General features: G+C 40.1%; 1 protein-coding gene across 1 annotated transcript in view; it reads left to right on the top strand.

Moving 5' to 3' along the window:
• Positions 1 to 21,666, top strand: part of thsd7aa (thrombospondin, type I, domain containing 7Aa) — a 162,845-nt gene that overhangs the window by 56,226 nt on the left and 84,953 nt on the right. Inside the window, exons 3-4 of the mRNA XM_065471423.1 lie at positions 458 to 706; positions 10,830 to 11,011. Of these exons, the coding sequence (XP_065327495.1) occupies positions 458 to 706; positions 10,830 to 11,011 (431 nt within the window). The remainder of the gene's footprint in view (positions 1 to 457; positions 707 to 10,829; positions 11,012 to 21,666) is intronic.

Here is a 21,666-nt window from a genome sequence, read left to right as displayed (position 1 = left end):
AACAGAAATGACCACTGAAATGCAGCTCGGAGTTCTGATTCTGATTCGCACTGACTTCCTCTTTTCTCCTTTTCTTTATCTGCCAGCTTTCTGTGAACCCTAGGATATTGTGTTTATACTATAAATATGATCAGTGATGTTTCAGTGATACATCTGTCATACCTAAATGTTGTGCTTTCGGTGCAGTCATTTTGCACACAGATAAAATATTGCATAATTATAAAGCATTCAAATATTCTTTCTTTACATCAAACCAAATTTTAGCTCGTCATACAGCCTGTTCTTTTTAATGACTGTTATATTATATCAGTTACAGTATATACAGTATTTCTGTTTTTCCTACAAAATATAAAAAATGTGGATCGATTGTGACTTTTGCACAGTTCTAAACATGTTTTATTACATTTTTAAGTGGTTACATCGAGTACATTGCTGTCTTTATTTTCATGTTGTACAGCCTATGCTCTCAGGAGACTTTGCCAGTGACCTTCCAGGCTTGTGTGATAACCAAAGACTGTGATGTGACTGAATGGTCCAAATGGTCTGCTTGCACCAAGGAGTGCTATGACCCCACCAGTCCCAAGGCGGTGTGGACTCGCACTAGAAAAGTGACCCAGTTCCCTGTGGGTGGAGGAATAGATTGTCCAGAGTTGGAGGAGAAGGAGCCATGCACCCCCCAGAGTGACGTGGTACCACCCTGCATTACGTAAGTACATGTGCTTAACTTAATGTACAATTTTCTTAAAGCAGCAGAAAATGACTCGTTATTGTGAACTTATAGACCATACCTCCCTGTGGTAGACAGAGAACAAGGCCAGGTTGTACCTCACGTCTTTCTCACCTCTTTTTCTGGGGTGGTACAGGGCAGAGTAACGGTTTCGTCCATCTCAGGCTTCAAAACACAAAACTCAATTCTTTTTTTTTTCTGTGTTATTGCTGAAAGAAAACACTTTCTGCATACTGACTCAGAAAAACAAAATCTGTCTTTAAATGAGAAAGATTAGAATTACAAGTTTACACTGCGCTGTGGACCTCTATGTGACCCAGCAGCATGTTTCACAACAAGGATGAACTTTAAGTGGGCTGCACAACATTATATAGTGAGACAAAAACATAGATTATAGCAGCTATCTTCCTCCCGCATGGATGTGGCAGTCTTGGTGTCTGCTGCGAAGCATCCTCGTATTTCCATGACCTCGTCTGGTATCTGCTCCCTCGCCTGTAAGAGACAGAAAAGCAAAACACTTCTCTGCCTAGCCTTGATAATCTGATGTTATTATCCATTGTTCTTCTAGTGATTCAAAGTTGGTTTAGAATATCATGTTCGGGACTCTCTGACCCAGAGAAGTATTCTAATCATAATCTATGTGTGTAAGCGTGTTTGCAGTTACCCCTCTGCACTCTAAGTCATTTCCTACAATATATCAGTCCGGACAGTCACGCCGAACGAAGCTTTTGACCTTCAAAAGACTGAGTGCTAACTCATTATGAGCACATTTGCAATGTGTGTATGAAAATGACTATAACCGCTTATTTTAGTAAGAGAAATCAAACATTTTCAATCCCAACACTTGGTAGAGACATTGCCAGAGTCTGAAACACAAAACTCAGTTTTCATATGGACTGACTCAGAAACTGAGATCTCAGTGACAACTTTCATTATATCTGCCTCCTCAAAATCTTAAAAACCAGACATAGAAATGGGTATTACTCCTAGCCAAAGACAGAAAATTCACAATTTACCAGTGCAGAAACAAAAAACGTAAACATGAAACTCACTGGCTCAAAAACAGAAAACTCATGTTTATTTTTAGTGCCTGCTGCGTCAGGACAAAACACAGGAATTAATTAGTTTTACTCACTGTGGTGGTGATGCCTCGAAACCGATAGCTGATGCAGGCAGAACAGCGGGCCCTGGCTGGGGCCCACCGTCAGCAGATGCAGGTGGTGAAGTGGGCTCTAGGAGCATTGAGCGACTACAATGGGAACCTTGCTTCCTCCTGGAAGAAGGTGCTTGTGGGAAAAAGGTTAGGAACTAGGTCCAAGAGGCCAGACGATAGTTCATCTGAGATGATGATGGTCACTGGCAGTTGGTCTCACTTCCGCCACCGAGACCCAAGCTTCCTCAAACAGGAAGCAGGTTGCTGTGGCAGCAAAGAATTGGCTAGTGGTGGTCATCTGGTGAGTGGGTGGCTGGGGAGAAGATTTGCCAGACCACCCTCATGACCAGATCCTCAGGCAGAGGAGGGGCAGCTGTTGAGCGAGACAGCTGGAGTGATGTGACCTGAGTGCAGGGCTACAACAGCAGCAATGAGGATGTGGAACTAGAGGTGAGACACTGGGGGTGTTGCTGTTATTGTTGTCGTGGGAGGATGGATTGTCGACAACAACAAATCCTTGAGCCAGCCAGGTACAACGTCTATTAGACTGAAGTTCTCTGTGGGTGTTTTCCAAATCCTCTTAACAACCACTTCCTCAAAGTATTTTGGGCTGAAGTCCACAAATATGCTCCTCAGTTTCCAAATCTGCACGCTCCATGACTGGTCGCATCAGTCATTCATAATTAATGGTGAATGAGGACTTCCAAAAGCAGGCAAGAATGCAAGTGTCATGTCAAAGACTGTATGTGAAGATCAAATCTACTCTCTTAACTGGCGATGCAGGGATCTTAATATTTGAATATTGTGTTCACTTCTCTGTACCTGAGGGTGGCATTGTTCATTTTCTCTGCTGTTTTTTTTGGTTATGTAAGTTCCAGGTGGAAGCTGACTATTGTTTGGAGACTGAATGGGGCTGGCTATAAATTGGAATCTGTCAAGGCCAGCTGGCCCCGCCTACTTTCTGTTTCCATCATGGCTGTGTTGTGTGTTTAGCTGTGTATTGTGTGACCAAGTTTCTGCATCTAGAAGAGCTAGATTAATTTTTTCGGTATATACTGTAAATATTATAAAAACATTATGAATAATATTTTTTATAATATTTACAGTATATATTATAAAGTATACAGTCGTATTTATAAAGCAAATAGACCTGGTAGCTGTAGGGGTGGGAAACCTTTTTCTTTAAAACCTTTTCTCCCGTGTAGGCTAGGGAAGGAGGTTAGACGCCTGTATTTAATTTTTGGATTTTCATGCTAGTAAGTTAGTTGTGTTTTCATTCTAGATTGTTCTGTTTGTTGTCTTGGCTGTGCCCACCATGATGTTTTCTACATCAAATGAAAAATAAACTATTCTGTTTTTGAGACTGCAAATCTCACTCCAGCACTAATCCTTCCATTTTCAAGCTGTGCTTGTCCCTCGCTACAGTGGTCCCTCGCTATAATGCGGTTCACTCTCAAAACAATATTTCAGGGGGAATAACTCTGGGAGTTAGCCCTGTAAGACCCAACCCATCAAAAAATAGCCGGAAAATTCTGATTTTTTGATTTTTTTTTATGTTTATTAACCCTTATGACAAAATCCACAAAATGTTTTTGCTATATCATGTTGTTCATGATATATTTGTTATATATTTTTTGTATCGCATTTGATACATTGGCCATTTTTGCCAACTTTTTCTTAACAACATTGTTAATTTTAGACAAAAAAATAATTTTGTCCATAACATTTTGAAATTATGGCAAGTATTGATCATGTTAATGAGATAGATGTCTCAGTATCAAATATGATACAAAGGGTATTATAGGGTTAATATTATTTAACACAGCACGCAAAAGTTACTATTCTTCTGCATGGCCTGGGATGATCAAACAATCTTGAGCTACTTTAAAAAAGCTAAATAGCTAAAATTTTCCATAAAGACATAATAAGTTTGTTGCTGGTTAGTTGATTTGTCTTGTTAATATGACTGGTGCACATATGTCTGTCCAGTTAGGTGGGAATACTGAATCTATGCATTTATCTTTATCACACAACCAAAAAACAACATCTAACAGCCATGTGCTGTTGCTTACATCAGAAACTTGCAAGCACTGTGCATGAGGTTTATTGTAGCACATTATAAATCTAAAGTGTGTTCCTCTTCTGCTCCATACAGGCTGACACAGTATTCTTGTGTCAGCGTGTTGAGCCAGAACAATACCACTGTTTAGTGGTGTTACATGTCTTAAAGATTCCACTCATGTTTGGGTTTTGGATGATATCAGCATCATCTTACTCATATCACGGGTGTCATTTTTTTGTGATATTCTCATGTTACTCCCCGTGGACCATGCAAAAAGGGAAAATTGTGTTTTTATCATGTAGACCGCAGGTGGTATGGATTTTTTTATGTCATAGGACAAATCTGTCCTTTAGAGAAGTAGGTGTTGCTAAGGTAACTGTGAAGTGATCTGATACATGTGGAAGATAGATTGTTGCATGGAGAAATGAAGATAGTAGCACAAAATGTCTGTGACTACTTCTCAGTAAGACCAACATCAGGTGGTTGAATGGTTCTGAGTGCACCTCACTGTATCCAAGGATGGGTTTTTTTGCTTGTTAGCCTTTTCCTGAGCAACTATAAGCAAATTCAGACTGACCAAGGGTGAGCAGCTGCATCTGTTAACACAGGTGCCATCATGGCTCTCACTGCTGCCTGTTTTGCTACTTCATCTGCTACACTGTTGCCTTTAGCTACCATGGTGTCAGTTTTCTGATATGCCGGGCATTTAATTGCTAGTACAACAGAGGGGCGTTGTAAAGCTTCTATTAATTGTGAGACAGCTTCCCCATGTGCTATTGGTGTTCCATCTGCTCGATGGAAGCCTCTCTGCTTTCAGATGTTAGCGCTGACATGGCACATGGCACAAGCAAATTGGAGTAAACATTTAATATTTTACCTGTAGCTATTTTACAGGCAGCTGTCAGGTTGTGGAGAGCACAGCTGATCAACCATTCGTGCTTGTATGGTTGTGAAAGTCTCAACAGCAGAGTTTAGTTGAACAGCGGCATAACCAACATAGTCAACCTTTTCATCCTGAAAACAGGAGTTGTCCACAAATAAAGTAAGATCAGCAGCTATTGTTTTTATTGTGCAAATCCTCATGTGCTTAAGCTTCTCAGTATGCTGTAACAATCATGTGACTTCCTATCAGTTGGCAACATCATCCTGGTTGCAGGGTTCGCAGTGTTGCACCAGTTGTTCAGTTCTGGAACTTTGAGAATTGCCTTCATAGCCCGTACACCTTGGTTGGGTAGAAACAAATCTGGAGTAGTAAACTGGTGTGATGTATGAAGTATCACTGGGTAGCCAATTGTCAATAAAGATGCCTTTTTAAAAGCTGCAGCTGCAGCTGCCTGGTCCTGATAACTGGGTGGCAGGCCAGCTTCCATGTTGTCAGGTTTAGTGCAGTAATAAGCTAGAGGCTTCATACATGGGGGTGTCTTGCATGAGTACAGCATTTCAATTTCATTCAGTTTCATTTATATATTGGTTTAAAGTAATCAGTAGCCATTGCCCAGTGATGGGGTAGACTGTATATCTTTCTTCAGTGCCTCAAAGACTCCTTCTGCACCTTCTGTCCATTGCAGCTTGGCTTTATTGTTGCTTTGACCTATGTCCATATTATAGCTGATCCACAGGCGGCTATATTCTGCCATTCACAGGAAAGAAAACACCTGGCCCATGGTTAACTGTTTGGGCGCTTTGGTCACAGCTTCTGTTTGGGAAGGAGCAATTAGCCTCCTTTCCAATCCAATCCAATCCAATTTGATTTATAAAGCACTTTAAAATAGCCAGCACAGCACCAAAGTGCTGTACAGAAAATAAGTTAAAAGCAATAGAATAAAAGAAAACAGCAAAAATAAATAAATAAAACACATAATACATAAAATTAAAACAGTCCTATATTAAAAAAGAAAACAAGATAAAACAGCAAAGAATCAACTAAAAACAACTAAAATTAAACTAAAAACTAAAAACCAACATCTCACATGGTGTCAAAGGCCAGAGTAAAGAGGTGGCTTTTCAGGGGTGACTTAAAAACAGGCAGGGAAGTGGCCTGTCTAATCTCTAAAGGGAGATTGGGAGCTGCTACAGCAAAAGCACGATTTCCTCTAAGTTTACGCCCAGTCCTGGGTACATTCAGGAGCAGCTGATCAGCTGACCTGAGAGAGCGGGTGGGCGTATAAGGCTGTAGCAGCTCAGAGAGATAAGATGGGGCGAGGCCATGGAGAGCTTTAAAAGCAAATAAAAGAATTTTAAAATGAATCCTAAAAGAAATGGGCAGCCAGTGAAGTGAAGCTAAAATAGGGGAAATGTGCTCAAACTTTCGAGTGCGAGTTAAAAGACGAGCTGCAGCATTTTGCACCCTCTGTAGATGAGTAATATATGATGCGCTGACCCCAATATAAAGTGCATTACAGTAATTGAGCCGAGTGCTAACAAAGGCGTGATCACTGTCTCAAAGTGCTGCCGTGCAAGAATTGGCTTTATTTTTGCCAGCTGCCTGAGCTGAAAGAAGCTAGATTTTATCACTGCCTTAATCTGATTTTCAAACTTCAGATCACAGTCCACTTTGACCCCCAGGTTTGTGACAGCTGGTTTAACATACTCGGCCAAGGTATCTAAATACACATCGGGGGTCTCGGTGGGGCTACCAAAAACCATCACCTCGGTCTTTTTATCATTGAATTTTAAAAAGTTAAGAGACATCCAAGCCTCAATGTCATCGAGACACTGAAGTAATGGCTGTGTGGAGTATGTGCCTTTTTTCTTTAGAGGGACATAGATCTGACAGTCATCAGCATCCTTTCCCCACAAAGTTGTCTACCAAGACACTTCTGTGTGTGTTTGTTGGCTGAATTGCAATTTGTCTCTGCTTACTTTATGGTCCCCCCACTGCCAATGTAGTTAGAAAAGAAACAGACGTCTTTCTCACAATTTTCTTTAGAGGTTCTACAAATAAGAACGTCATTTGCATAATGCAGCAGTGTTGGGTACATCAATCTGCTGCAAATTCTGTGCTAACATATGGTTGAAGATGGATGGAGACTGGTTCAAACGTAGGTCAGGTGGTATAGGTGTACTGCTGTCCAAAGAGAATTTGTGAATCAAGGTGCAAGGGTAAATGAAAAAAGCTGAACACAAATCAATCACAGTATACAGCTGAGCATCAGAAACAACAGTGTGAAGCAGTGTTTCATGATGCATTGATTGCTCTGAGGCAATGGACCAAACAATAGTCTTTGGAGTCAGGATTTTGAATTGCTAAAAATTGTTGTATTGCAGAAACTTATGATTTATTAACACTTCAGTAGAGGGGCGGATACCTATTGCTTGCTGTAGAGTAATTTCCATGGTTGTCTTACTCACCAGGATCTTGGCTGCCATCACAAACATTTATCGATATTCTAATGGTACCACTCATTGCTGCTGAAACATGAATTTGTTTATTTTCAGGTGGAATCCACTCCAGTACTTTCAGAGCAGATTCCCACATGGGACCTAGTTTATGTGACTCATTCAAGCACGGTATCACCAATGCATGATGGGTCTTCATCTAGTATTGATAATACTAAGTTCAATTCATGTCATACCAGAGTCGATCTATTGTTTAACGGGACAGTCTCTCCTTCAATGACCATGCTAATTGTAACCCCAACATACATTATTTGCACTAAAATAGAATAGCCCTTTATTGTCATTGTATGTGTACAACAAAATTATGGGTGCTCCACGCCAAATGTGCAGGAATAAAATATAAGTAGTAAGAGAGCAGGAATAAATAACAATGAGTTCTTCATTCTGTTGAGGTGTGGAATGAGAATGATTATACAGTTGGTGTTGTCCAGACTGCCTTAGTCCTGGTTGTTGGTCTGTCTGCTGCCGCCCTTTCTATCGTTCATGTTAACTCATACCTCATCTGCCTCAGGGACCTGTTGAATTAATGGTGTGCTGAAGGTTGCAACATTGCTACAGCTAGAGCTGGTGCTTGTGGCTTGCTTCTGGATCAGTGGTCACCAACAGCACCTGGGCTTTCATCTTGTCTTTCTTTTGTTTGGTTAGTTTTCCCAGCTTTAGTTGTCTCAGTTTATTTGTCAAACGTTTGTTCATTTTATTTGCTTGTTGTTTTTCCTTCCTATAATCATTAACATGATGGACAATATGATCTACAACCAACAGCCATGCCAGCTTATTCAGGCCCACCACATTCTCCACTCGCTTTTGCACTTCATGTAGCATGGCCTCCACTGTCATTACCTTAAACAGGGTTTCGTTTCCAAATACTGCCTGTTTCACCTTTGAATCTGCTTTGAAAGTTGTGAAGAAATTTGGAAATTTTTTCTCCCTTCACTCTGGAGGGGTCTACTCTTTCTGGATAAACTTTTCTCAGTGCCTCCTACATGTCTGTGTGATGTCCTCCAAACCCTTCACTGTCATAGGCTTTCCTTTGGCATAACCGTGGGAGCTTAGCCTTGGTAAACACATCTCCAGTAACGTGTTTACCTACCACATGCATTAACAGAACTTTGATGTCTCCATCATTACTCCAGCAGTGCTCTCCTCTAAAGCACTGATAAATTAATTTGCTCCCTCAGTGAGGTCTGGCAGCTTATCTGCCAACCCTAGATTGCAGTAGGATGAGAACTTCTTTTGGGCCAGAAGAGTGATCCAAAGGACTTCCTTCTGGCACCAATGATTATTATTTTGATTCATTAATGGATCTTTAAAAGATTCACTCTGTGATGAGAAAAGTCATTGGGAAAGTGAAGCCACTCTGCTGTCACAAGATGCTTCTGTGCTCTTAGCCAGGCTTTCCTCTCCTGTGACCAAGGAGCCAAACTTCCTGGAACATTTAGAATTATGGGGTCATTCACCTCTCTGACTATCAGAGACTGTGTTAGTGTAGGAAAAGGTGTTCACATGCTGCTATTTACATCTTCATTCCAAAAACCTCTGGAATTCCCAAAAATGGATTTAACAGGGCTGCTGTGAGTGTGGCTGATTCAACAGTCTGCTCGATTACTGCAGCTTGGCTTTGGTAAACACGTCTGCAGTGATGTGTTTACCAAGCATCATCTTGATACTTCAATACTTAACCCAAAAATGTGTTCTCATTCCTTGAGTTTCTGTTTGTTTTGAGTTTATGTTCAGGCAATGATTTCATCTTTACTGCTACTACCCTTTTTTCTTTATAGATATCCCATTATTGTTTAATATCAGTTTACATAGTACAGTATTTAGCCTGTCTATTTTTTATTGCATTTATACCATATCTTGTTTAATTTGCCTTATTTATTTATTTATTTATTTATTCTGGTCGTTTATTCATAACTTTCTTATCAGTTTTGTCCTGATTACATTGTATCACCAATATATTATTCACCACTACCCTTAGATTATAGATTGTTAATTTCAGCAATCACAGTCAATGCTCCTATATAAACATTACTATCCCTAACAATGTCCACATTCAAGCATGCTCGGTCACATCTAATTTCTTGTTTTGCTTAGACATGCGTGGTCTTAAGGTTTTTGCTTCTAGTTATACTTATTATTAACTCATGAATCACTTATAGTCAATTAGTCCACTGGAGGGCACACTCACTGGTGTTTAGCAAGATTTTCTCTTTTACATTTTCTTTTTCTAGTCACACTTAGTGGATCATTAATTGCTTAAGGCCTACATCTGCACTGCCATATGGGGTGGAGCATCATTTGATCCAAAAGACTGCTTTGCAGATCTCAGGATCAGCTCACTGTCACAAGTGATGGCGGGGACTCAAGCGCAGAGCAGAGTTCAGTTCCAAAAACAGAGTTTTATTTACACAATCATCAGGTGCAGAATATATACAGTGGGGGAAATTCGGGGTTCCTAGGGTCCAGGGGGAAAATCCCGTAAGGGGAAGCTCTCTCACACATGCTCTCTTCTTCACACATGTCCACACAGCGGGTAGGTTACGAGTCCGGGAAAACTACTCACAAGAGAGATCGGTTACGCAGAATCACAGATTTACACACAGAAACTTCACTGAGGCTAGAGGCTCACTAATGTGTCTCACACAATCATCCAGCGTTGAGACTGCATCTCGGCCTTAAATGGCAAACACATAATGGCAGCCTGACGGGCAACAGGTGTGTGGGCCAAGGGCGGGAGCCCGCAGTGAGCTCCGCCCAGGCGGAGAGGCAAGAGAAAGAGAGAGTAAACAAAAACACATGTAGCTTTGCGGGGCCGGCCGGGCAGGCACGGGGACCATGACACTCACTCCACTTTAGTTACAGTCATTCTCTTCCTTTCTGTCATTTTCAAAAATGTTTTCCTTTTTCTAATTACTTTTAAATCTCTCTGCTAGCACCTTTTTCTTTTCTTCTTTCCTTATTTAAAGGATTACCTTCACATAATACTCTAATCAACTCACACACCTATATAAATAATATACAGCAATTTTACTCTTATTGTTCACTTCACTGAAAACTGTTGTGGTCTCTGTGAGCCCCTTCATGATGCATGTTTATACATTTTTTTTATAAACCATATATTTACTGGAAGTCATGTGCTAGTTTGATTTGATTCTATTCTATTCAGAAACACTAAATTAATATGTCATCAGTCGCTGCAGGAAGACGCAGCCGCTTGTCAATGGCACAGAAGACCTGCTCAGCTCCTTAAAGCTGAAAGTATGTGTGATAGTCACAAAATGAAGCCTATTATCAAGTAGACTGTGCGACTCACCGATTAATGGTCTCAATAGCTGCAGTTCACCATCACAGTTTGATAGTTTTTGCTTGTATCTGCATCTTTTTTAAAAACTGATGAGCAAAAATGTTGTTCCATGTTATCAGTTTATTTATTGATTCACAAAGGAGATATACCTATATATTCTTCTTGTTGTCACACCTGTCCGCAGGTACAGCTGGAAGACCACAGAATGGACAGAGTGCAAGGTGGACATGCTACTGAGCCAGCAGGACCGCCGACGTGGAAACCATACAGGAATGTGTGGAGGTGGTACTCAGACTCGGGAGGTGTACTGTGTGCAAGCCAGCACTGATACACCATCAAACCTCAGCCCTCTCAGGAGCAAAGAAGGTGATTTTTCTGTTTTATTAAACAAAAACACTCCTGAGGAGGTAAATGTTGTCATTGCATTGGTCTTTTTCAAAATTAACCTCCATCCGGTTTCATTGTCTGATTAAGGCTTGTTTCATTATATCTTAAAACCATTATCATCCTTACAAGAACTGATTTCCCTAATCAGTCTGAAATCAAAGATAAGACAAGCAAACAGCAAAGGAACAGAATGAATGAACAGAATGTGTTGTAATTCTCATATAATTTTTTATATATGCATGCTATTTCAACAGAGGTGGCATGCATAGTACAGACACTCTATAGTGCAGATACTTGTGTTAAGAAATACTCCAGTAAATTTTGAAGTACCGAGTCAACTTCTTTACTCAAGTAAAAGTGAATACCATAGGCATAAAGCAAGAAAGTATAAAAACAGCTCATTGAAGACAATTCTATCATCTATTTTCATGCACAGGTAACTGGACCTTCTGCAAATATAATATTAGTACATGACTAAATACAAATTTTATTCAAACCTAAATTCTAATGGATGTACTTGAATCTGTTACCTAGGACACAAGCAGTAAAAGAGAATTGGGGACACACACCTAAACAGAACAATGAGAACAATGAGGGGTTAAGTGAGGGAGCACTAAGATCTGTTGTAGTGGCTCAGCATGGGGAAAATATCAACAACTCACAATAATTTCTAACATGAACTCCGACAGATTTTCTTAGTGGACAAGCTGTGATCAACTGACCTGCCGCTCTTTGTGGATTTACACATCTGAATTCAACAAGATGGAATTAGATGCTTCTAAGCTTCTAGTCTTGGCTGAGTTTCATTTCATACACTAATAGTATACTGTATACTTTCTTTATAATAAACAGTATAAAGGTAGGATAATGATTAAATTCACTGATGGAATCTAAGCATCATCATCTTAAATGTAAATTAATCTCTGCTACACTTGATGTAACCCAACAGTAGCCATAAGCACCATAGCCACGGTGTATCAGTGCACAACACAGTGCTTTACTGTAAAAAAAATCACCACGTGTAAGCTAACCTGTTTATCCTGCACAAAACTACCCAGAATGTAATACAACATTTGAATAACACAAAATTACTGTACTTACTTTTTGCAGGATGCTTCACATGACATTACATATAATTTTTAAATCTGCAGTGTTACTAAGCAACCCTTACATTTAAATGTAACCTCTCTTCTTCCTGTCCTGTTTTGCCTTTTCTTAGATCTTTCACCATTTCTGAGTGAAGTTAGCTCTCCTTTGTTTTTCTCCCTGGAACTAAGTCAGGAACTTTAGCTACCAACACACTGTGCGACAGCCTGTATTCAAATTGTTTGTTTGTTTGCTGATGTTTGTTGAGCTAACTAGAAATGTTGTAGAAAGGTTATTTAATGTAAAAACAATATTCCCTTTATGCTTATTCCCTCTTAAGCTAGATGCTCGCCTACAACATCACCTGCACTTAAACTACTGAGTATAACGCTATAAATTATACCTTTGAACCTAAAGTAATGAGCCTGATTTGAAAATGTCAGGAGTAGAAAGTACAGATATTTGTGTTGAAATGTAGGGGGTAAAAGTAAAAAGTAAAAAACAAGAAAAATAACTACTGAGATAAAGTACAGATACCTGAATATTCTACTTAACTACAGTAACAAAGTATTTATACACTTTGCCCCCCCCCCTCAGATGTTGCGCTGTCACGTGACGCTTTGGGGGTTGACATATTATTTATATTTTCACCAGTTGTTTTTGTTGTTGAGAATTTAAATTGTTATTTTTGTATCATAGTTTCTCAACAGTACTTGTTTGTTTTAATTTTTTTACCGGTTTGCGTGCACTTTTTAATTTAAGATTTTTCTTAAAAAAAATTTATAATACAGCATTTTCTATTTAATTATAAACTTTGTCCTCATTATGTCCTGGGATTTAACTATTTAATAATAAAAAAGGAAACATCACAAAAGACACTTAAGGTCATGAAAATTAATTGAGATTTAGCAATTCAATGACGCATCCACCTTATTTATAGAAAAGTATTGGTATCGGCGATACTGGCCCGTATTTACTTGGTATCGGATCGATACCAAAATATGCAGTATCGCACACCACTAGGTTTAAGCATTTAATGGTGGCATTTTGGTTAGTGCTGTCACTTCTTATCAAGAGGGTTCCTGGTTTAAGCCCTGGGTGTGGGAGGCCCTGCTGTGTTCAGAGCACTCTGGCTTATTCCTCACAGTCCAAAAATATCAATGTTGGTGGTAAATAGGCCATGTATGTCAGGTGCTGTATAAATGTTATAGTCTAAAGTGCTTTAAGAGGTCAGGAAGACTATAAAAGGGCTTTCTAAACGTGTTTACAGTAAAACAAATTATCCATTAAAAGTCTAGTATTTGTTAATAATTCCTCAGCTTGTTTTGAAAATTTCACGCAAATTCAAATTTACAAAATTTCCAAATTTCCAAATTCATAGCATCTTCCAAGATAAATATAAAAAGTGCTTCATAACAAAAATGCTAAAATGATCTTTAGCTGAGTGAGAGAGTTGCAGAGTTTTTGTCTAATATAGTTTTCAGCTTTGCATGCTGCACAGTGAGCAGGCTTTGAGCAGCCCTCAGGGACCTGCTTGGGACGTATGGATTAAAAGTGCGTCTGTAAAAGTTCTTGATGCTTGGCTATGTTGAGCTCTAAAAGTCAAAAAAAGATTCTAAAGTGGACTTTGACGTTGATGGAAAGCTGGTGTAATTGAATTAGCAAGAGCGTAATGTGAAGACTTAGTGAGGGAGGTTTTTCTAATACAAATAAATAATGCATGTAGACATGATGAAGTAAATTCATCAATAACAATTTACCGTTCAGAATGTGACATAGTATTTGTGATAAATGCCAGATATTTAACACAAGTTTCTAAAGTGAAAGCTGTGTTAAAAGTTGCTAAGGTTTGTGGCAATATGGCAAGACCGAGAGTTTGCATTACCTTAACCGTAGGTTCAAACAAGGACTTGTGTTTTCTCTCTATTAAACTGGAAAAATGGTCAGCCATCCAACGTTTAATAGAGTCCAATCACCTTTGCAAAATCTGTAGTTTAGATACATCTTGGGGCTTAGAAGAGATATACAAGTGGATATAATTTGCATGACAGTTATTGCCTTCATATTCCACATCTTCCCGAGCTCCTCTCTCAGTCCTTGGTATTTCTCAAGCTTCTTGTGTTCCCTCTTCCTGATGTTGCTATCACTTGGTATAGCTACAGCTATCATTATAGGCCTCTTCCTCTGCTTGTCCAGTTTCTTTGCATGTGTGTCCTGCCTGCTAGCATCTTGTACCCTGCTGGTATGTGCTGGAATCTTTCAGGGGCATCTTTACACATCCTGCACCTCGAGTCTTGCCTGGTGTGATTGATGGCAGCCTCTATTGATGTAGCTTGCTCCTGTGCTGCCATATGCAGTGCACTGTGTTCAGCTTTGTCAAGCTATTGGTAGGAATTTTGATATCAGTCACTTCTGCTGTCTGCCAGTGGTATATGCCATACAGGGGCCTGTTGTTCCATGACCTCCTTGCCCCACTTCTTTCTTGGGTTTCTGCTTAGTATTCACTAAGCACATGATCAGTTGTGGCCATTTTCCTGATGTACTCATAGATGTTTGCTGTTTAATCCTGGACAGTGGTTCTGTCAATCACTAGTCCACAGTCTCCTTCCAACTTGGGGTTGTGGCTTTTCAAGCAGCCTCTTTCGTTGCACATGTACAATAAGTAAAGACAGTAAAGAGCTGTTCTGTTCATGGTTCCCATTTGCCTGTGCGATTCCAAGGTACTTGTATCTGTTCTCAGTGTTTGCCTCAGTTGCCTTCTCCCCTCAGTTCTGATTACCTTCCCTCTCTTTGTTACCATCCCTACCACAATGCTCCTGTCGGAATGAAATTCTGATGTCATTGCTGTAGATCCTTGTAGTGTGGATCAGTAAATCGATGTCTTGGTCACTACAGAACACTGTTTTTAAAGAAAAAGGGCAGCACGGTGGTGTGGTGGTTAGCACTGTTGCCTCACAGCAAGAAGTTCCTGGGTTTGACTCCACCATCTGGCCGGGGCCTTTCTGTGTGCATGTTCATGTTCGTCTGGGTTCAGTCCGGTTACTCTGGCTTCACACAGTACAAAAGCATGCAATTAGTTAAATAACATGCCTTAATGATTCTAAATTGCCCATAGGTGTGAATGTGAGTGCGAATGGGTGTCTGTCTCTATGTGTCTGCGACAGAATGGCGATCTGTCCAGGGTCTGTCGCCCTATGACAGCTGGGATAGGCTCCAGCCCTGTTATGGATGTTATAAAACCAATCCTCTTCTTTGTATGCTCCCAACATTTAGGAACACGTTAAAATTAGGAATTTTTGCTTGTCTCATTTTAGTCCTTGTCATTCAAATCAATTACATTGAAACTATTGTCACTTCTTAAGGATTCGATGTGAAATAAGAGCTTTCTTTCCACAGACAACCCCCATCTCTGCCTTTTTGTAGAACTTTCTAACTGAATGCATTTGATGTGTTTTGTTCTTTGATTAAAATAATCATAGAACTTTCATCTGATTTTTAAATTACTGTTATAATCCCAGTCCTAAAAAGTAGACAGTCCAGAGTACATTAATAAACCTGATGTTAAGACATCTGCAAACTTTGTGACATCATGTTGAATTTATAATAAAGTGTAATTTAAAAATATGCAGAAGTCATTTTCACATGATGGCATGATCTAACAACTCAAAATAGGCCTGTTTAGTTTATCTGCTCTACAAAATTCAGCCCAAATAGTTGATAAGAGTTTCACACCTGCCCACATCCACACTGGTCCTATACAGTTTCATTTGCATGGTTAAAACTGGGTTTGAAAAACAACCCCCTGCAGGTACGAGCATTGGACTGAAAATGGCTTTAAAACCAGCAAAGAACAACTCTGAAACACCTTCATCAAGCCTGGAGAGCAAATCGAAAAAGAAACAGCTTAAAAAATAGAATTAATAAAACTAAACTTTTATTGAAAACCAAAAAAAAACCCACATATTATGATGATCTAATTAATATTTCTATTAATTAGATCATGTACTGACCTGAGTATACTGATTAGTGCCAGTTGCACTCAGCCATTCATTAATATTGCTAGAAACATCAATGTACTTTTACAAATGGGATGAGAGGAGGGTCAAAAAAAGAAAGGTGTGGCTCTACTCACACCCTTGTGAACTACAGACACCCATTACACAACATCCAGAAACCAGGGACACAGACGGGAAGAGAAATGTGCTAAACTTGACTTGGCTCAGTACGGTGTTGCCTCGCCATGCAGGTTAAGACAAGGAGATCAAGAATATTCCAAAATTAACTGGGTTGGACAGAAGTGGGATACTGACAGTCAGTGAAACTGACCCTGAGGGGGAAGTGGATTAGAGTAAATGCAGTTTTGGTTGCTTGAACTAGACCACTGGCCTGGGAATAAAAAGCTTACTTTTAGTTTATTGAATTATTAAGTATTTATTTTAAAAGTACCTGTTCTATTTTATTGTGTCTATTAATGTTCTATTAATGTTCTTATTTATTTTACTCTTTCTGTGTACTTTGCAACTGTTTCTCTGTCAGAAGCACTTAATAAATAATTTTTGATTATTAAGGTCCTGAGCTGGTTAACTTAAGACGTTTCCATCTCCAGGCATATGATTTATTAGAAGATCCTTCGATTCTTCTATTTCACAATGCTTATATGATTTTGTAATTTACACTTTAAAAATTGTCAAAATGGTTACCTTCTTGGCAATAGTAAGGGCTACACTGGAACCTTGCAGTTGAACAGATGACAAGTCACTTAGAACGCAGCGTTGTGGAGACAACAGGATGTGGCAAACCAACAAGGAAGATGCTGTAGCTGATCAGTGTCTTGACTGGGGTGCACTGCCAGGTTGCATTTAGGTGTTACGGGTGTTTTCGGAATAGTGTATGCATCTAAAATCCCATTTGATACATTTTTATATTGAGTTTTTCCTTCTGTTGTGTGCTTAATTAATATTTTTATAATGCAGAAATTATACATTTGTATTTTTATAAAATATCGTCTGCATAAAAAATGGCTTCATGGTCTATGGTGGCTGGAGTTCGCCTTGTAATCGGAAGGTTGCCGATTCGAGCCCCGGCTCGGACAGTCTCGGTCGTTGTGTCCTTGGGCAAGACACTTCACCTACCGCCTACTGGTGTTGGCCAGAAGGGCCGATGGCGCGATATGGCAACCTCGCTTCTGTCAGCCTGCCCCAGGGCAGCTGTGGCTACAACTGTAGCTTGCCTCCACCAGTGTGTGAATGTGTGTGAATGGGTGGATGACTGGATGTGTTTGGGGTCCCTAGGCGGGACTAGTAAAGTGCTATATAAATACAGACCATTTACCATTTGTCTAGATGCCAGAGCCTCATTTATAATTTTAATGTCTGTATTGATTTGAGAAAGCAGCTGACAGTCTGAGAGGTTGGCGTAATCTTTATTTGGTTTGAAAAGCAGGGTGATCATTGCTGTGTTCAAACTTGGTGAGACTGGTGACGCGGTAAGGTGGTTTTAAAATCTGAGGTCATTCTTATGAATAGTGGAGATGGAAATGAGCAGAAATGTTTGTAGAACTTAGCAGTGAAGCCATCAGGTAAAAATACTTTCATGTGTTTTTCTTTCTTCATTCATGTTTTCTCAGTTTGCGTACAATTTTTATTATTGAACTAAAACTTATGTTGTATTAGCAACTCAGTGACTCATTAAATGCTGTAAATTAGTGACTTTATCCATCTTAAGGTTTTGATTGGTTTAGTGGCTCCTTTTTAGAGATTTCTCTCAAAGAGAGAGAGGACCATATTACTGACTGGAATGTCTTAGAGTCACTTTGGTGGAGCTGGATTAAGTGGGATCAGGATACACAGTCTGTTTTGCTTAGCCTAATTTTTTCTGGTATGATTATTAGTATTTTGTTGCCAGAACACCCCAGTAAAACAAAAGAATCTGAAGCCTTGCGATATTTTAAGATGGGTAAGTGAGCTCTAGTGAGCACATGTTACACTGGTGGCCTCACACACCTCTCAAGATACTTAAATAAACTATGCTCTAATATTTATTCCAAACTCTACCAAAACATTAAAAACAAACAGATTTTGTTGCTGACTAGTAAATTGCTTTTGACCACAGCAGTGATATAATTTCTTAGAGCTACTGTCATTGCAGAACTTGTGATTTTTAATTCTGATCTAAGTGGCTGATAATTTACCTGTTATAATGTAAGAATTTGCTCTCTAAAGATGATCAGCAAACCCCAGTGGGACTGAGACCTTAATATCTCAGAATACTGAACATTATGATCAATGCAACACCTACAGGGCATGAAACTGTGGCATGCTATATATAAAAGCTGTGTTACTCTGATGCAATGAATCCTCATCTGGAAAGGAACTGGCAATAAGGTTATTAGTCAGCTGGTGCATAGCAGCACAGAGCAGTGCCCTCTGGTGTTGGGAAGCACAGCACAAAGAAGAATGAATCACAAAGAGTCAGAGCTCTGTTGTTCTTTTAACCTTCACTGGTAATGACCTCATCAGTTTCTTCACAAATAGAATTTTAACTGTTAGAAAAAACAATACTCATAATGGTCTCACAGAAATTACATTATGTACAGCTATTTTCAGTATCATTGATACTGGGAGGTCTCCTTCCAAATCTAGAGCGGGGCATCACTGAGCTGCTGGACAATCTGAGGCGAAACCTAGCAGTGTTGGATGGACCAAAAGATAATATCCCAGAAGGGTTTAGGTCAGAAGAGCATGGTGGCCTGTCAATGGTATTAATTCCTTTATCCTCCAGAAACTGCCTGCATAGAGGCATTTGAGGTATTGTCATGCACCAGGAGGAATCTAGAACTGACTCCACTGGTGGAGCTCTGAGATTGCCCATCCTGTTCTTCCTTGCACAGAGAATCTCCTCCATGCTCTGGAGACTATGCTGGGAGACATTGCAAACCTTCAGGTGCCATCATGGAGGGGCTGAACTTCCTGTGCAACCTTTGTAGACTCCATGTATTGCCTGTGTCAGTATTGCCAAAGGGAAACCTAGTAAAAAAAAAAAAAAAAAGCAGGAAAAAATAGAATAGAATAGAATAGAATAGAATAGCCTTGTTGTTGCACACATACAGCAAAATTGTGGATTCACCTCACAAACTGTGGATGGAATACAAATATAAATAGTTGAACAGCAAGAATAAATTTCAGAGAAGAGTAGTATGTACAACAAGAGGATTATGTACAAACAAGAGGAATACATACATCAGGAAGACGTCTGTCCCAGGAGCCTATCCCAGCTAATAGGGCGAGAGGCAGGTCGCCAATCTGTAGCAGGGCTAACACAGACAACCCACATTCACACCTATGAACCTATGGGCTCTTTCTAAAAAAAATATTAATGTAGGGCAGATGAACATCCATTGATATCAGGTAACTATAAAAGATATATGGCAGAGTAACTTTGTAATTAAGATGAATTTAGTAGACACAATTACGACATCAGGCAATAAATGAGTGTAGGTAATTTCTTCTACATATTCATATGCACCAGACAAGTCAATATGGAACTCTGCAAATGCTGCTGATTAATGCAATGGTTCAAATAAGTAAAAAGAAAACTGGGGCACCATCGGGAAAGGGGCCGGTGCTCAAGCCACTTCCACCCCCACCCTCTGCATGTGTCTGGACAAATGTATGACAGACACACACATCATCGAAAACTAAACACATTTTCTATATAAATTCAGTTAATTTTGGTTAGTTTTGTGAAAGCTCATTACAGTTTTAGTTAGTTTTCCTTTTTTTTTTTTTTTTTACAAAGTCTCGTTTTTTATTTTTATTTCTACATCCATCATCCATCCAACAAAAATGTTTTTTTACTTCTAGTGTTCGTTATTTGGTTTTTGTTAACGATAACAACCTTGCATTGGACTAGGTCTAAGTAGAGTCCGTCTGCGAGTGGCCTAATTGATGAGGGTCAGTCAGACCATGGGCCAGATTGTTAGGTGGGAGTCCGAATGGCCCAGGGGAAGAAGCTATTTGTAAGTCTGAATGTGTGAGATCTAAATGGCGTGAGGCGCCATCCAGAGGGCAGCAGGTCAAACAGATGGTGGGCAGGATGTAAGGGGTTTTCCAGAGACAGGAGGATTTGGCCTCCAAGGGTGGCAGAGGACAGGCTGATTTTCTGGGCTGCGTTAATTACCCTCTCCACAGCCTTCCTGTTGTCAATTGTGGAACCTGCATACCAGACACCCTGACAGTAGGAAAGTATGTTCTTCACTGAAGAGCAGTAGAAGGCCAGCAACAGCTTCTGCTCAAGGCTATTCTTTCTCAAGACATGGAGGAAGTGGAGTCACTGCTGGGCCTTCTTTACCAGGGCTTTGGTGTTGGGGGCCCAGGTGAGGTTGGCAGCAATACCAGTGCCCAAAAACCTGAAGGTGGGGACAGATCCTTCATTTACAATGAGGGTGGAGTAGACCTGTCTATGCCTCTGGGAGTCTGTGCTGAGTTCTTTTGTTTTAAGGATATTCCGTTTCAGGTTATTTTCTGAACAGCAGCGGGACAAATTCTCTACCTCCACCCTGTGCGCTGTTTCATCTCCATCAGAAAAGAGCCCAACCACGGTGGTACAGTACAGTCAAAGGTTTACAGGACATACAGAAGGGGGCTGAGAACGCAACCCTGTGGGGACCGGTGCTGAGTGACAGTGAAGGGGAAAGTTGGGGACTGATTGAGGCCAGATGGTGAGGAGGTCTTAGATCCAGGAGCAGGTGGAAGGGGGGATTTGAAGGTGGCCCAGTTTGGTGATAAGGATGTTTGGGATTGTGTTGTTGAACGCTGAGCTGTAGTTCACGGAGAGCATCCTCATGTAGATCTTCCTGTTCTCAAGATGGCTCAGTGCTCTGTGAAGGGTGATAGTAATGGCATCCTCTGTGGACTGATTTGCTTCTTCAGCAAACTGGTGGGGGTTGAAAGAGGAGGGAGGCAGGCAGTCTCTGGTGTGGTGAGAAACACTTCATGACTATAGACATGAGAGCTATAGGTCTGTAGTCACTGAGGCTGTCTATTCCAGTGTTTTGGGGATGGGAATGATGGTGCAGGCCCTCAGACAGGTAGGAACAGTGGCATGAGTCAGGGAGAGGTTGGACAGCTTGATGATGGAAACCCATGTCAGTGATCTCCTCCTGTAAAACAGGTGTAATCAGGAGGAATACGATTAGAAATGAGTATATCAGAGGGGAAAGTTCAAACTGAACAGTTTGGAGACAAAGAGAGGCAAAGATGAAATATCTTGGAATGAGAACAAGAAGATCCAAGAGGGAAAATTGTAGATTTACACAAGGTGAGGAGGTCCCCTGGACTTATTTCCAAACAGCTGCAGATTGCAAGCTTGAAAAACCTTTTTGTTGATGTTGAATAACTGTTGAATGGCAGTCTATAAGTCAGATCAATAACTTAAGCCAGCCTAGATCTCAACTTGAAGTACTTTTTGAACTTTCTAGCAAGAAAGAAAATTAGATATGACAGGAGTGACTCAAACTGACAAACTCTTGCTCTGGGGCCCAGTTCTGT

This window comes from Pelmatolapia mariae, linkage group LG22 (genome assembly GCF_036321145.2).
Source record: "Pelmatolapia mariae isolate MD_Pm_ZW linkage group LG22, Pm_UMD_F_2, whole genome shotgun sequence".
NCBI classification, from domain to species: domain Eukaryota; kingdom Metazoa; phylum Chordata; class Actinopteri; order Cichliformes; family Cichlidae; genus Pelmatolapia; species Pelmatolapia mariae.
The sequence above is the reverse complement of the archived record's forward strand: the minus strand, read 5'-3'. Positions and strand labels throughout refer to the sequence as shown.